General features: G+C 39.9%; 2 protein-coding genes across 6 annotated transcripts; one reads left to right on the top strand and one right to left on the bottom strand.

Annotated features, from left to right (window-relative positions):
* The first annotated feature begins 309 nt into the window (after positions 1–309).
* smim29 (small integral membrane protein 29) lies at positions 310–7548 on the top strand. Its single transcript, XM_059527178.1, has 5 exons — positions 310–525; positions 1484–1691; positions 3666–3691; positions 4580–4685; positions 6648–7548. The coding sequence occupies exons 2-5, from the start codon at positions 1584–1586 to the stop codon at positions 6714–6716; spliced, it is 309 nt and encodes a 102-aa protein (XP_059383161.1). The 5' UTR covers positions 310–525; positions 1484–1583; the 3' UTR covers positions 6717–7548.
* A 1672-nt stretch (positions 7549–9220) lies between these two features.
* On the bottom strand, positions 9221–16283 carry hmga1a (high mobility group AT-hook 1a). Of its 5 annotated transcripts, none has more exons than XM_059527176.1 (5): positions 16130–16283; positions 15180–15289; positions 13822–13914; positions 12713–12772; positions 9221–11270 (listed from the first exon to the last, which is right to left on the bottom strand). In XM_059527176.1, exons 2-5 carry the CDS (start codon positions 15267–15269, stop codon positions 11211–11213), a joined length of 303 nt encoding a protein of 100 aa, XP_059383159.1. In that variant the 5' UTR covers positions 15270–15289; positions 16130–16283; the 3' UTR covers positions 9221–11210. The 5 variants fall into 5 exon arrangements, with proteins under 5 accessions (XP_059383159.1, XP_059383156.1, XP_059383160.1 ...); XM_059527173.1 differs by having other exon boundaries at positions 13822–13917; positions 16130–16281; XM_059527177.1 differs by having other exon boundaries at positions 15180–15286; positions 16130–16252.
* Positions 16284–16643: the final 360 nt, after the last annotated feature.

The following is a 16643-nucleotide window of genomic DNA, read 5'->3' as shown; positions in this document are numbered from 1 at the left end:
TCGAGTAGCACCGCGCTTCTTCACACAGCCTGCGCGTCCCTTCTGAAGCCACCTGACCATAGACTCATAAAAAGCTCCTGACACACACACACACACACACACACACACAAAAACGGGAGTCACGCGGTCGACCGCTCAGAGCCTCCGTGCGCACTCTCCGATGACGATTTTTACGTCACGCCTACCTAGCGGTCCATAGCAGACTCGCGGAGATAGATAGATAGATAGATAGATAGATAGATAGATATTATATTGTATGATATGATTTGATATATGATGATATGCTATTATGATATGATTTGATATGATATGATAATGCAGCGACCCCTGCTGTTCGTCCATTCACTGGGAGCGGTGTAGCTCCTCCTCCTCCGCTCCTCCATCATCGTTTCGTTTTCACTGCGGGACGTGTTTTCCGTAAACACTGACAGTGGAGCTTTAATGTCCGACGAAACTCCTGACTTGTGTTATAAGAAGCGGCTCTGGAGTTTCCTCACAGTGAAGTGGCTCTTCTGACTGGATCAGGTGGGTTTCTTTAACGCCTCGACGGTGAGGTTTGACTGGTCATGATGCTTTCACGTGATGACACAGCAGTGTTATTATTGCTCATAATTATCATGATGACATTAATGCGATCATTACTGCTCACCATAGTAATGCAGCTAACGTGAACAATGGTAGCAGATAATGTCACTGAATGCGGTTTTTTTTCCCGCATAGTCACGTGCAACATAGACGCTTCCTGTTATATTATTATCCCGTTTGTTAAAATGTTATATTTCCGCAGTATAAATATAAGTTTGTAAATTAAATGAGCGATGACAGTCCTGTAGTGTCAGCTGCTTTAGAAAATACACTGCTTTGCTTTACGATGGCACAATATGATTGTGAATATAATATTTCTAAACCGTGGTATTGACATGTAACTTACGTAAAATAATAGCGCAGTATATGCTCAAACACAGTTTAACTATAACAGGCCTACAAAATAGCATTAAATGCTAAAACTCTTGTTATTGCAATAAAATTGCAATGGTATATTATGCTAGTTTTTTTGTTTGTTTGATTTAACTGCAGATTTAAATCATAATAAATCTTAATTAAAACAGAAATTGCTGCATTACAGTAATGAGAGTAAACGAAATTACAAATAAATAATAATAAAAATCCAAACATTATGGTTAAAAAGATTTAAGAGGGGGATTATTTTAAAGAAATTGGCACAATAACCGATCAATCATTCTTAATTTCGAAGTGAACCTGTTTTGTGAGATTCATCCTGCGCAGTTAAAAGGTGTTGTAAAAGAGAAAGTATACGCAGAAGTAAATAATCGATGTAGCTGAGAAAAAGTTAATGTGAAAGATCTAATAGATAAAGCCTGAGACAAGTCTGAAATAAAATGGTTAACACTTTCTAGCTGTTTTGCAGCATTCCTGTCTGCGTCCTCTTCCATGAATAAGTGTGTTCTGTTGGATCTGACAGTCATTAGTGAAAGCAGAGAGACCATGTGGGAGTCACATGCGTGCAGAAGATGAGCAGAACGGATGCCAGGAGCAAAGCCCCGGTCTGAGTGTGTTACACCATGAACATCACCACACAGCCCCCTCACACCATCAGCGGAGACGCGGCCATCAGCTACGTGCTGGTCCCCTTCTTCCTCATCACTGCCCTCGGGATCGTTGCAGCAGTGGTAGGTGCTGGCATACATAACCGCAAAGCAGCAGGGTTTACTAGGCAGCATGCATCAGCGGGGTTTACTAGGCAGCATGCATCAGCGGGGTTTACTATGCAGCATGCATCAGCGGGGTTTACTAGGCAGCATGCATCAGCGGGGTTTACTAGGCAGCATGCATCAGCGGGGTTTACTATGCAGCATGCATCAGCGGGGTTTACTAGGCAGCATGCATCAGCGGGGTTTACTATGCAGCATGCATCAGCGGGGTTTACTAGGCAGCATGCATCAGCGGGGTTTACTAGGCAGCATGCATCAGCGGGGTTTACTAGGCAGCATGCATCAGCGGGGTTTACTAGGCAGCATGCATCAGCGGGTTAACTGTTTACTATGCAGCATGCATCAGCGGGGTTTACTAGGCAGCATGCATCAGCGGGGTTTACTATGCAGCATGCATCAGCGGGGTTACTAGGCAGCATGCATCAGCGGGGTTACTAGGCAGCATGCATCAGCGGGGTTTACTAGGCAGCATGCATCAGCGGGGTTTACTAGGCAGCATGCATCAGCGGGGTTTACTAGGCAGCATGCATCAGCGGGGTTTACTAGGCAGCATGCATCAGTGGCATGCATCAGCGGGGTTTACTATGCAGCATGCATCAGCGGGGTTTACTAGGCAGCATGCATCAGCGGGTTAACTGTTTACTATGCAGCATGCATCAGCGGGTTTACTAGGCAGCATGCATCAGCGGGTTAACTATGCAGCATGCATCAGCGGGGTTTACTATGCAGCATGCATCAGCGGGGTTTACTATGCAGCATGCATCAGCAGGGTTTACTAGGCAGCATGCATCAGCGGGGTTTACTAGGCAGCATGCATCAGCGGGGTTTACTATGCAGCATGCATCAGCGGGGTTTACTATGCAGCATGCATCAGCGGGGTTTACTAGGCAGCATGCATCAGCGGGGTTTACTATGCAGCATGCATCAGCGGGGTTACTAGGCAGCATGCATCAGCGGTATTTACTATGCAGCATGCATCAGTGGGCATGCATCAGTGGGGGTTACTAGGCAGCATGCATCAGCGGTATTTACTATGCAGCATGCATCAGTGGGCATGCATCAGTGGGGGTTACTAGGCAGCATGCATCAGCGGTATTTACTATGCAGCATGCATCAGTGGGCATGCATCAGCGGGGTTTACTAGGCAGCATGCATCAGCGGGGTTTTCTAGGCAGCATGCATCTGCTTGGTTTAGTAGGCAGCCTGCATCAGCGGGGTTTACTAGGAAGCATGCATCAGCGGGGTTTACTAGGCAGCATGCATCAGCGGGGTTTTCTAGGCAGCATGCATCAGCGGGGTTTACTAGGCAGCATGCATCAGCGGGGTTTACTAGGAAGCATGCATCAGCGGGGTTTACTAGGCAGCATGCATCAGCGGGGTTTTCTAGGCAGCATGCATCTGCTTGGTTTAGTAGGCAGCATGCATCAGCGGGGTTTACTAGGAAGCATGCATCAGCGGGGTTTACTAGGCAGCATGCATCAGTGGGGTTTACTAGGCAGCATGCATCAGCGGGGTTTACTAGGAAGCATGCATCAGCGGGGTTTACTAGGCAGCATGCATCAGCGGGGTTTACTAGGCAGCATGCATCAGCGGGGTTTACTAGGCAGCATGCATCAGCGGGGTTTACTAGGTAGTATGCATGTCTCTTCAGGGTGTTTCTAACAGTGTCTGTCTGTGTGCTCACTTGGGCAAGAATGTGAAGTCTCATGATGGAGTAATTTGATTGAGCAGTACATCCAGGAAGACAAAAGGCCTTTATTCTTTTGTGAATGTGTCTTGACTGCGTGTGCAAAATATTTGTCAGCTGCATTTTCCGGTCCTTCCACAGCAGAAGTAGCCTCAGAGACATTATGAATCGTTGTAACTGGTTTATAAGTGCTCCAGGCATTATGTTACTATAGTGAAATGCTAATGAGTCTTCTTGTTTTATAGGTGATGTACATAAGGAGGAAGCGGAGGTAAATAAACCTACTCCAGCACTCTTTGAAAGATATCAGATGTTTGGAATATTTACAGTTTTTTGGAAATAAATCTCTTTTGTACAACAAGCCTTCATTGATTTGATCAGAACTGTAGTAAAAATGTAATAATATTACAATTTAAAAGATTTCTAATTTGAATATATTGTAAATTGTAATTGATTGCTGTGATCGAAGCTGAATATTCAGCATTGTTACTTCTTCAGTGTCACATGATTCTTCCAAAGTCATTTTTATTATGAAATTTATTGATTTATGCTTATTATTTATGTTGAAAACAGTTTTTGCTGCTTTGTGGAAACAGTGACTAATTCTTTGATGAATTGAAAGTTAAAAAACAGCGTTTATTTGAAATGTAAATGTTTTATAACATTATAAATGTCTTTACTGTCACTTCTGATCAATTTAATGCATCTTTGCAGAATATAAGTATTCATTTATTTGAATTAAAAATGAACAAAATATTTTTTTGCTTTCTTTAAATCTTATACTTACCTCAAACTATTGAATGGTAGTGTATCATGATTTCCACAAAATAATAATAATTATTATTATTATTGTTGTTGTTGGCGTTAATGTTGATTATTATTTGAAATGTTTCTTGAGCAGTATATCAGTATATTATGATTTCTGAAGGATCATGTGACACTGAAGACTGGAGGAATGATACTGGAAATTCTCAGAAATAAATGATTAGAAAACGCTTGAGAATTGTATATTACTGTGTTTAATAAATACTTTCTTTTCTTCTTTGAAACACTGAAGTAGATGTTAGGCAGAAAGTCTGCCCTCTGCTTTTCATACTATAATGTAGTGGAGGATGAAGGGAATTAATACAGGGGCTTTTTTGTTCCTGAGCACTTTTAGGATTGATAGACTGCGGCATCAGCTGCTTCCAGTTTACACTTACGACCCAACTGAAGAGCTGAACGAGGCAGAACAGGAAATCCTTTGGAAAGAGGAAGACACAAAGGTAATCCATCCTGTTATGAAATGAAAAATGCTGAAGTAAAATCCTTTGCTGGTTTTGAACAACAGTGAGAATGTCCCATGCAGAAAAGCAATCCACTTCTGTTTTTCCCTTCATGTAAACAGCAAACACTCATTAACCCAAATTTCTGAATGCATGAGAATTCTTAAAGTATGATAGTGATTAATATTATATCCATTTCAGGATTTATTTAGTAAATTTCTTGGCTGTAGAAAGTCTTTTCTTATCTGTATTGCAAATGACAGTGCAGTGTTTTACAGCAAGTTGCTTAGCAACAGCAAACCAATGGAAAACTGACCCAAACTTGCATCATTAAATATTCATGTCCTTTTTTTAGTGCCTGAGAGAAACTGTAAAAAAGTGTAACATTAAGCGTGCTTTAAATGTGCTACGTGGCATTAAGACAAGACCGTATTATGTTTAATTTTGGTTTGAAAAGTACTTTTTAACCCTAAAAGGCAGATACAAACATTTGAGAAGCTGTGGGGAAAAGCAGTGAAAGTGTAGGTCTTATTTCTTGGTTTAATTTTGAAAGGGTGTTTGTTGTGAATATTTAGATGAGGTGACTTTGTTCATATATTCTCTGTTAAGTGGGAAATCTACTCACCCTTCTATAAAAGTGGATCTAATTGTTCAGCATTAGCTTATTAGGTTTACTTTTATATTTTTAGAATTAAATGCTTAATCTTTTTGTAATCTGTCTCTTTGTAATCTAGCATTTTTTATATACATTTTTAAAAAATCTTGACAAAACAGATATTGTTGGTAAGGTAAGTGATATTGTGACAGAAAACTGCATCAAAAGAACTCAATAGATTGGTTATATTTGGTATAGCGCCCAAACAAATCTCACAGGAACCACAATTTTTGTGATATCAACTTCAAATTTGGATCATAACTTGCTTAGACATATGACATTGGTTTTATAGCAATTTTAGAGTGTAATATATTTTATAAAATATTTAATAAAAAAAAATAAAACAAATCAGTATACTACATTATCTTTACTGCAAACTTTTTTATATACTTAATTTTTTTTAAATGCTTTTACTGTATTCCAAAGCGTTCAGGAATTAAGATTTTTTTTTTTTAGTTTTTTAACAAACATCAACAAGTGTTTCCAGTGAATTTATAACCCGAAAGAGGCGACGTATCCTTGGGTAAACAAACACGCACTATAAGGCGCACCTAGGAGCCTTAAATTTTCTCAAAAAAACGGCCGTGCGTCTGATAATCCGGTGCACCTTATGTGTGTAAAATCTGTAAAAATGTTGTTGTGCGACTTTGGTAAGCACTCCGCTTGATTGACTGTAAGAACATTTCGCGAAAGCCGGCATCATTGCTGAACAACCACCTGACAACGAAACTGACTCTGACAATGATGAGAGGGAACCCGGCATGTCTGATGGCGAAAGTGCCCAGCTGTTCAATTCAGACACAGAAGATGAGGACTTTGATGGATTTGTGGGAGAAGATTGATTAAAAAATAATGTGAGTGTATTGTTAAATAGTAGAATAAAGTTCAACTAAACTCACTGTTTTGCTTCCGTTACCTTTTTTTGTAGACTGTATGTTTTAGCATGGGCTTTACAATCCAGTGCGCCTTACGTAAGGTTAAGTACAGAAACAGACCCCGTAATTGAGACTGCGCCTTATAATCCGGTGCGCCTTATGGTGAAGAAAATAAGGTATTTGATTCCCAATAAGATGGAAATAGCTATAAATGAATTTCCTGATGTCTCTTTATGGTTTTGCTATTTTTAGGTTTAAGAAATGTACATTTAATATCTTCCAGACCTATGACAACAAACTATGAGTGGATTTACACACATACCCACACATTTACAACCAGTAACGAGCTTGTGTGGAAAACCTGTTCAGCATTGTAATAAACCACGTCAATATATGAGAAACATTTCTTTTTGTTCTTTTTTGCGTTTCCAGGCGGTCCAGGGTTGGATGAGGACCTATCAGCAGCGCAGACCCCTGCTGTCGAAGGATCCTGATGCGTGAAAAACAGCTTCTGGTGATTCTGCACATCATCTGTGAACCTGGTCAATAACTCAACACTGTCTCGTCGTGCTGTATTGCAGATTCCCAAGATAGACATTTTTGAGCAATAAGCTACTGTTTTTTCCTCTGTTTGAAGTGCTGAGTCTGGAAGAGCTTTAGGGACAGGAAGTGATGGGATCATATTGTTCACCTCAGGTCTCTTCTCACAAATATGGTCCAGCTGAAGCAGTCTGAATAGCAAGACTGAAGAAAGATGTTAATACGCCACTGTGTTACAGTTTTTTATTTATTTTAGCTGTTTTTTCTGCTGATGTTCTGCTGATTAAATCCTCACGAGAGCTGTTTGTTTTCCTGAGCGTGCATGAATGTGATCTCAAGTGCTCTTTTATTTTTCATTCTCCATGTAAACTAGTTTTATCAGGTGACTCGCCTTGACATTTCCTGAATGCACTGGGAATGTCATCATGAGAAACTAAAGGGTTAAACAGACACCACATCATTAACTCTCATGTTGTTCAAAACCTTTATGTAGGAAACACTGGAAGCAAGTGAATTTTATGATACAGAAGAAGAAAAAAATGGGACATTTTTGTGAAATCTCTTATGTTATGTTCCACATAAGAAGAAAACAGTTATAAGATAAAGAGATGATGGTAAATGATGACACCATTTTCATTTCTGGGTGAACTATCCCTTTAAAGTCAGCCTGAAATCAAAATTCACCCTGGATATAGTTTACTAAATGTGAGATGTCGTTGTGAAAAATGTATCCATCCTTATTTTTCAATAAGCCATTGGTGAATGTGTAAATAAATAAGGAGAAGAGTAACAACATGCAGTAAATTACATTTTTTGGACATAATTTCAGTATCAAAATCTCAACTGGATCGTCCAGTGAAAACAACAGACTTCTCTCTGTAGGACCTCTGCAGTCATTTAGTCCCATTGAACTCATCCCTGTAAGATCACCTTCAACTGCTTTCTCTCTTTTTACAGGCTTTATTAACAGCCACAAGAAGCTGGCATCCTGATTATATGTATTGTATTGCCAATAACGCAGACATTTAAATCAAAAACTGTCAAGTAATCGTCAGTAAATGTGTTCAGCTATACAGTATTCACCGTATTTATAGCATAATATCAGCTGCAACCATTTGCAAACCGGCATTTGGTATCATCACATAATAAAGCAGTAGTTCGGCCAAAAATGAAAATTTGCTGAAAATGAACTCAAACAGTGAATGGGTGTTGTCAGAACAAGAGCCTAAACAGCTGATTAAAAACAACAAACATCCACAACACTCCAGTCCAGCAATTAACAATTTGGCATTATATCCTTTAAGTAATTATTGTAGTTATAAACAACATATTTTCAGTTGAATGCAAATGATGAGTCTTTTAGACACACTATTAGTTTAAATAGCCAAAAGCCTTTAGTTAGCCCAGCAGATCCATGTGTTGGGCTCGGTGTTAAAACTGATTTTTAAATGTGAGGTTCTCCTGAGAGAAGTAGCCGAGTGATTCTGGCTGCCCCAAGTTACTTCAGTCCTGGCTGGTGTTTCTGAGCAAGTCTCACTGAAAGAGTTCAGTCTGGTGTTTGATTGTTTAATTAGCTTAAAAGAGTCATGGTTCTTATATTAATTATTCTCATTATGATGAATCTGTTCTGTTTTGTCTAGAAGTCCAACACACGGAAGAACGTGTGATCAGACATTGAGATGGTTGACTGTATGGCAAGCGGAGTTGAAGTCGAGGAAAAGTAAATGAAGATGGGTGTGAAATTATTTCTTGTTTGTCGAATGCAGTGCAGAACCAGGTTTACCACATTTTATCAGACCTGCTTGACAAACTATATCAGCAGCTAAACGATCACGTTTTCATGATCTCAGATGTTCGTGATCAGCAGCTACTCCAATATGCCATCTGCCCAATAAATTAAATACATGCAACCTTTACAATCCCGTCTTTTAAAGGGTTCACACACACCTTATGAATTTCCATCTAGTCCTTCTTGATGAATCATTCTATTATATGAGTTACTGTACACAACTCCCTGATATGAAAGTTTTTCTTTTAGGCTGCACAATCATTTTATTTGTACATGTTATTTTTTTGTTAAAAAGGTCTATTAAAATGAAATCTGCAACGTGCAGCGTGAACACAATTGAAATGAGAGGAGCTTGACTTAATTATATTTAGCTGTTTAACTCAAGCTCCGATATAATTAGTTTAAAACAAGTGAACATTTAAAACCTTTCATTTAAAAACTGTGAAAAGAGTCCATACAGATGGAGATTTGACCAAGACGAGTTGTCTGTGGTCAAGGCCAAAAATGGAAATCAAGCAAAGGACAAAACGCCATTATTGCCATTTAGAAATGAAAGGTTTAGGAAGATCTGATATAATTTATTTCTAGACACACAGGATTTCAACGGGTAATTATTTGTAAAAAAAAAAAAAAAAAAGTAATCCTTAATAGAAAAAAAAAATCCAAACAAAGAGACGTACGAATTCTAAACTTTATTACCATTTTGAATATAAATTCCTGCAGTCCACAATAGAAAATGCAGTGTATACATTGCAAAGACTGATCCAAAACCAGTTGTGCACAGGCACATAAAAACAAGACATCAGTATATGGAGGGGCATGTTAAAAACCACTGCGTCAAACAGCCATAGTACCATCATGATCTACCAAATGGGGGCTCAGAGCTAAGCAACTAGCAGGATGTAGTTTATTACAAAGAGAAGAGAAAAAAAGCCCTAACCTTCAGGTGCCACACTAAATCATTTTGTCCATGATATAACAAATCAAAGTCAATTCAGTGCACCAAACAAATATGTATAGAAAAATAAACTAAAAACACACAAACCTACATCTCTACCAGTCTGTGAACACGTTGTGCATCTATTTGACGCAATGCAGTCATTCCCGTGGTTTGTCTAAATGTATATAAAGAAAAAAAAATAGTTTCTGTTCATTGATGCACACTGCTGTAAGCAAAAACAGTTTTAAACAAACCGAAAATGCAACAAAAAGCCACATCGGAGACAGCTGTAAATGGATCAGAAACAAACACGCTTGCCAAAGGCTGCACTGAGACCAGTTGAACATCGTCAGAAGAGAGCAGAGTAATCCGTCATAGGCTGTTGTAAAGTGAGGTATGAACGTGACGGTCAAGTCCAGAGTAGAACTGACCTGGTTGCAGTATTCCGGGTTTAATTAACCATGTTTGTAGCAGCATTAAGTTCTGAGAGAAGACCCAGTCACTGGACCGATCAGCGTTCCCTGACATGGAATTTAACACGTCAAAAAAAGATAAAATAAAAACCCATGAAGAAAACTAAACCAAAACTCAAAAAACACCAAGCGCAAGTTGTCTGAGTGGACTGTAATGGGACAGAAGTAGTCACACGGCAGGGAATTTCAAAGAATTGGCGACCGAATGGAATGATTAACATTCTCTAGTTAAGAAGAAATAAAAGATTAAAATGTTTGCAAGTGTTATTAACAGATTTGGGGCCGATAAAATTAAAAGCATGGCTGATGTCTAATCATTTGCGGTGCCTTTTTTATGTAGCAAGAATTAGTTGGGTGTGAAATATTTATACATTTCCGCAATTAAAACCAGTCTTCCTCCAAAAACAACATTTCGAACAGACCAGACGAGCAAGCTGTTCCTTAGCACATCCAGGAAACCCAACTACACGAAGAACAGACTTAAACTGACTACTTCGCTTTCACGTGCCAGTAAATTTAATCGATGGAAACAGCGAAATCATGATGGTGGCAAGTTGGCGGAGGGCATTATAAAAAAAAAAGAAAAGAAAAAGTCAAAGTCTGCACACAAGAGCATTCAATGATATGTTGATTACAAGTTAAAAGTCCTCTAGATTATGCTCATTAAAAAAAAAAATCATTTTATTTCTAGCTCGAATCACAGAGTAGCTAAAAAAAGTATAACTGGAGACATAGAGTTACCACACACACAGCCCAAGTAAAAACAACGAGTAGGTCAATTCACCTTTGTCCAGAACACAACGACATGAATTTCACAAAACCTACCATATTTTAGATTTAGACTTGTAAAAATAAACTTGAATTCTCAAAGCCTGAAACTGTTGTTTACGAAAAGAGAAAACTTCAGTATTTTGCGAATCGCTTTGTGTCAAGCCGCCATCAGAGCATATCTTTGTCCAGTATAATGACAGACACTTTCGACCAATTACCCATTGAGTGCGAGACATACACGTGTGCATGCATCCATGAATGGACATACAGTATTTTGAGTCTTTTTCCAGTGGTGTTACACAGTGAAGGCGCATGAAGTGCGCAAGCCTCCCTGACACTAGGGGGCGCTAGAGCGTAAAGGGGAATTGGAGGGTGGCACTAGTGTAAGGGGAAGAGGGGGAATGAGGGGGTGGGGAGGGTCAGTCCAGCTCTGGTCAACAGGAAGAAATAATGTTGGATTGTGAGGTAGCACGCATTGCTAGTTACTGTTCCTCTTCCTCCTCTTCTTCCTCTGAGGACTTTGATGGCTGCTCCTCCTTCTCCTGAAGAGACAAATGGCCACAAATGGTCAGACCAGGAAGTGACATTTGCATTATGGCATGCAAAAACTAAACAGAATGCAATGGACCTTTTAAATTGGGTTAGATGCCATGCTGAATTTAACAGACGTAGTTTTTACAATAGCACACAATGTTTAAAGGTCATAGAACAACTTCCAAAAATGTTTTTGCTTGCTCAATTTTTCAGAAAGAGGTCTGTATATTAAACACTACAACTAGTGTACTTCAATCCCTCACAGCCTCAAAGTCATTCTTGACAATTATTAAATATGGCCCCATCCTGACTATAGGAATCAATTGTATTTGTGCAAGCATTTGCTTTCATTTTTGGGGTCAAATGGGACAATTGCAGTCTATTTTATCTAAAATCTGAAAGAATAATAGATAAAGGATAAACATGATCGGAGAATCACTGACTGGCACCATTAACGTACAACAGTCCTCTTCTAAATAATTATGTGCGCACAGTGAAACGGACGCCACCAACAAATTGAGGAAGAACTTAAAGTGAAAACACTCCTCTTAAAGGGATCGTTCATCCAAAAATTAACTAATTACTCACCCTTAAGACCTTCGTTCTTCCTCGGAACACAAATTAAGATATTCTTGATCAAGTCCAAGAGCACTCAGAACCTCCATAGAGAGCAAGGGAACTACTACCATCGTTAAAACAGTGTGACATCAGGGGTTCAACCACAATTTTACAGAGCTATGAGGAAAAACACATTTATTTACAAACATGAAACGCATTTTCGTAGCCTTGTAAAATTACAGTTGAACCACCGATGTCACATGGACTGTTTTAATGATCCCCGTGCTATGTCCTGGACCTTGATCGTGGTCGTTCCCTTGCTGTCTATGAAGGGTCAGAGAGCTCTCAAGAGCTCAGAATTCTTAATTTGTGTTCCGAAAGCAAACAAAGAGTCTTACGGTTCCAGAACACCACAAAGGCAAGTAATGACAGAAATGTACATTCTTGGGTGAACTATCCCTTTAAGACATTAAACAATGGTTTCAAAGTATATTCAATATTTTGCATGTAGCATCCACTCTACTAAATCAAATCAGAGCCTCCTGTGTTCGAAGTTTGAATGACTAAGTGGAGGAAATGTTCCAGCATAGCTAAGATAACTAGTAGTGTGACTCGAAGCCAGAGGTTTGTGTGACTCCAGCTCTAGAACAGTGCCTCATGTGAGAGGAATGCAGCACAGAGACACAGGGCTGATGACTACACACTGAGCTGTCGAGGAAACGGGGTGGCACTGGGCTCTGCTTGATTACATGCCAAACGGACTTAACAGCCAAATAAATGGCTTCAAGATCTGTTCTTATACAACTTCCCACCATACAAACACCTGTTCAGCCTTGCGGTTTTCCCTATAAATGCACATGAAATGCGCAAAACGGAAGACAAATAAACTCACTGCTTTCTTGGGCCGTCCTCTGCGTTTCGTCCCTGCAGGTGCAGAAGCCGTTGCTGTTTTCTGAAAGAGAAAGAGAATAAACACCGTGCTATGCTTGCAGTCGAGCTCCAGAGGGCGCTGATGGGCCCGTGCTGGCAGTCGGCCCAGGGGCAGCAAGTTCATTGGCCATTATATTGGAAACGGACATGAGCAGCATGTAGTGCACTTCAGCTCGCCAGCCACCTGGTCCGGAGCTGAGAGACAGCTGGGCGAGAGAAGTGGCAACACACGCACGCACACACAAAGACAGAGGCGGCGTGCATACGGGGGGAAGGGCTAGTGGGTCAGCTGTGGTCATAACAATAGATGGAGGGGAAGGAAGAGTAGAGGGGGCGGGGTTATTATCTCAGAGACTGCACTGCTGCCCGTGCACCTGCAATGCACAGTGCCTGCTATGCCACAGGAAACCAGCAGGAAGTCAAAAAATTCAACCGGAATAGAGCAACTGTTCTTATCTGCACGCTCTAACAAAAACAGAAGGCTGTTCAGGTCAAACATTTAAAAATATAATAATGAAGAGCCAAGAAATTGATTGTAAACAATGTTTACATTTAAGCAAAAAAGCAAATTGGGCAGAACTACACTTAAAATTCAAGGTTCCAAAAGTGGGGATTTGCAGGGATTTCATAGGTTCTAAAAAGAACATTTCACTGAACAGTTCTTCGAAGAATCTTTGGTTACATTTTATTTTAAGGTGTCCTTGTCACAGTGGAACACATTTAAGTACTAATTTACTACATGGTTAGGGTGAGGATAAGGGCTTGGCTTAGGGTTACTTGCATGTAATTATGCATCATTTATTGTTACTATAAAGTAAGTAAATGTAACGTAACAGGGACACCTTAAAACAGAGTGTGATCAAATCTTTTTCTTTATGTGACAACCTAAAAAAAACTTCCTCTATATAACACTTTGTGCAATTCTGTGGAAATGTTCTTTACAGAACCACAGACACCAATAAGAACTTGATTGTTAGCGTGTAAGGGCCGGAAGACAGATGCAGGTTTGTCTTTGATGGTAATATTGTACAGGAGGTAGCTGTGCACAAAACCACAGACATTTCTACTCACTTTGCCCCGAGATGCAGTGGAGCTGGGCTTGTTCTTGCTGCCCTTTGGTCTTCCTCTAGGTCTTTTCGGTGTGGGAGATCCACTTGCCTCCTGCTGCTGGAACATTGAGAATGAGAAGTAATCAGAAACAAGAATCTGCGAACACACTTGAGTCAACTGTGGGTTTCCCACATACTACTCGTACAAACAAACTTATAAAGCATCTGCTGTTCATAGTTAACAACTGGTTGCTACTTTAAGACCAACAGGTGGCATGCAGTCATTGGTTGCCAAAAGAGAACAGAATACACTGCAGACCACCACAGGTGTTATACCATTAGCTGCTCAGGGTCAGTGTAAAAAATATTTCCTGTCAGACATATGCAAATGTTGCGTGTAAGCAAACTGCAGAGATAACTATGCATATCAAGTCTGCTTCTGTCTTCAAGGTCAGGAAACCAAGTTTACATCAATGTAGACTAACATCTACGTCATTTGATTTACAGAGAAGAGTGTGAAAGAACAGCACAATTGTTAACATTGAGTCTTTCAGTCATTTGACAATTTTACAACAGAAAAAAACAGCCTGAAAAAGGGAAGATTTGGATGAAGAAAAAAACTAAATTAAAAATCTAACTTGAAAAAGCAGTTGCATCATAAACAATCTCTGAAACCAACCACTTACAATCGCACAAACTTAAAATCTGCTACAGCCTTTTTAAACATGTGCAACAGATATTTGATCCACTTGGATAAAAAAAATCAGAATGAAATGCCTACAAATGATACATGCATGTTTGTAGCACATTATTAGTATACTTGTCCTTTTGTAGAGTAATAAGGAGCTATAGCATTTTTTATATATATATATATATATATAAAAATCTGCTAAAACAGTGGTTCTTAAGTAATCCATGTTGTATGATGGTGGCCATGGATTACTAAAAGGCTCTGATTACATGGGTGAGTAATAGAAACTTTAAACCCAATGCACTCTTGAGGCCCTATGACTGACAGCGGGATGATCCAATCAGATGCTGGCATTTCCCAGCGGCCAATCAGTGCGCAGCTGAAGCAGTAAGTGGGTTACTAGAGATCATGTTACAGGCCTTGGTCATTCTACCACTACAGATGACCACTGCACATGTGCAGCATGTGCAAACTGAGTTGAAGATGCACCAAAACAAAGATCTTAATATAGCCTATCGATTAAGAGTTTTACAAGATTAAGTAACACCCTAAAAAATTCTCAACCCATGTGCAAGACTTCAAAAACAATAAAACGCAAGCATTAATTTTAGTGTGAAATGAAATAAAAGGCAGTGTTTTGGTCTCATCAGTATGAAACACACCGGCCCACTGAAAGCCAGATGCAGTACCTGTGGGTGTTTCCGTGGTCTTCCACGTCCTCTCTTCTCTGCTCCGTCTTTCTCTTTAGGAGCCACGGTGTCCTTGCCAGAATCACTCATTCTGCTTTACTGGAAAGCTGCTGCAAAGATAAGCACAATCGATCAACAAACACGATTTCAGGTGAAAGTCACAGCAACTTTAGTTAAATTACTACGCGCTCGTCTGGTAAAAAGTTTAAATTAACGTCACGGGGAGCGTAGTGAACGAGCGCGCGGAACGACCGGCGTCCCGTTTGTTTACAACACGCGCTGGGCCTGAGCTCGCGCGAATTCAAACCCCCACCAAATGTTGACTACAAACAGAAAATATTTGAGTAGCGGCGTGTCCGTTTGAACAATTGGACTTTAATACCTTAAAATCGCAGATCTGAAATCCGTCGGAGGTTCGCGGTGCTGCTGCGGGGCTTTGAAAGAGAAAGCTAAGAGGCGAGCGGTTTCTACGGATACCCCCGCGGTTCCAGTGAGAACCGGAACACGAACACAGCGCGCGATTCGCGCCCTTTTAAATCCCCGAGCGCGTGAACACACGATTCTGTTGTTTACACTGCAAAGCGCTTTAATCGATAAAAAACGAAACGAAATACCATTGCTTTGTGTAAAACGTTGTTTTAACGATTTTAAACAAAAAATGTTAATCCTTTGTTTCAAGAGCCCCAAAAGTTGAATATTAAACTATGTTTGCTGAAAGTTATATAAAAACTAAGTTTCTTCGAGAAGGGCGTGGACTGCGTTAATTTACTATAACTTTGCGTAGAACGCGCCATACGAGCCCGCCAATATGTTTAGTGTTCGTTAATCTTGTTCAACTGTGCACGAAAACAAAACAAATCCAATTTCATTTTTTTTCTACTTTTGTTCTTGTAGGGAATGAAAATTAGTAGAACTAGTTTTGGAATAAATGAGAGCGATTTAACACGTACCCTTTTAAAAGGAGCGGTCGGGAGGGCGTCCAAAGCGTGTGAAGCCGCGCGGTCTGCGAGCTGCGAATGAATGAAATAACGCTCTTCTTCGGGAGTTTAGGGCACTTCACTGGGGCTTCCACACCGGAAATAGACGAGGAGGGGGACGTGCGTTTGAATTGTAACTAGCCAATCAGCGGCGTCGGTGGCAGAGTCCTGCCAATCACGATCGCGTAAGCGCCAAGCACAGCCAACCGCTTTTGTTTATAATGTTGTTACAGGGTTTGTACCGACCCCGACATTTTTTTCTTTTTTTTATAAAAATTGGTCTTAAATGTATTGTTACCCTCTTTATTTTAGCGCTATTTTAGAACCACACGCAAAATGTACACGTTTACAGCAGGAAGATTGTTTTTATTTATTTTTAAAGTATAAAACATTTACATTTTGAAGACTTACACAATAAAAAGAACAAGTTTTGTATAAAAAAATATTTCCAAGTTTCCCATGAGACTATCAATTCAATTACTATCAA

The sequence above is a fragment of the Carassius carassius genome, chromosome 37 (assembly GCF_963082965.1).
Source record: "Carassius carassius chromosome 37, fCarCar2.1, whole genome shotgun sequence".
Classification (NCBI taxonomy): domain Eukaryota; kingdom Metazoa; phylum Chordata; class Actinopteri; order Cypriniformes; family Cyprinidae; genus Carassius; species Carassius carassius.
This window is presented reverse-complemented; position numbering and strand designations above follow the sequence as displayed.

Coding starts and splice junctions, on each gene's coding strand:
- smim29 (XM_059527178.1), top strand. CDS start 1,584: ATGAACATCACCACACAGCCCCCTCACACCATCAGCGGAGACGCGGCC. Junction 1,692..3,665: donor TCGGGATCGTTGCAGCAGTG/GTAGGTGCTGGC, acceptor CTTGTTTTATAG/GTGATGTACATAAGGAGGAA. Junction 3,692..4,579: donor TACATAAGGAGGAAGCGGAG/GTAAATAAACCT, acceptor GAGCACTTTTAG/GATTGATAGACTGCGGCATC.
- hmga1a (XM_059527173.1), bottom strand. CDS start 15,269: ATGAGTGATTCTGGCAAGGACACCGTGGCTCCTAAAGAGAAAGACGGA. Junction 13,918..15,179: donor GACCACGGAAACACCCACAG/GTACTGCATCTG, acceptor TCAATGTTCCAG/CAGCAGGAGGCAAGTGGATC. Junction 12,773..13,821: donor CCACTGCATCTCGGGGCAAA/GTGAGTAGAAAT, acceptor TTTCTCTTTCAG/AAAACAGCAACGGCTTCTGC.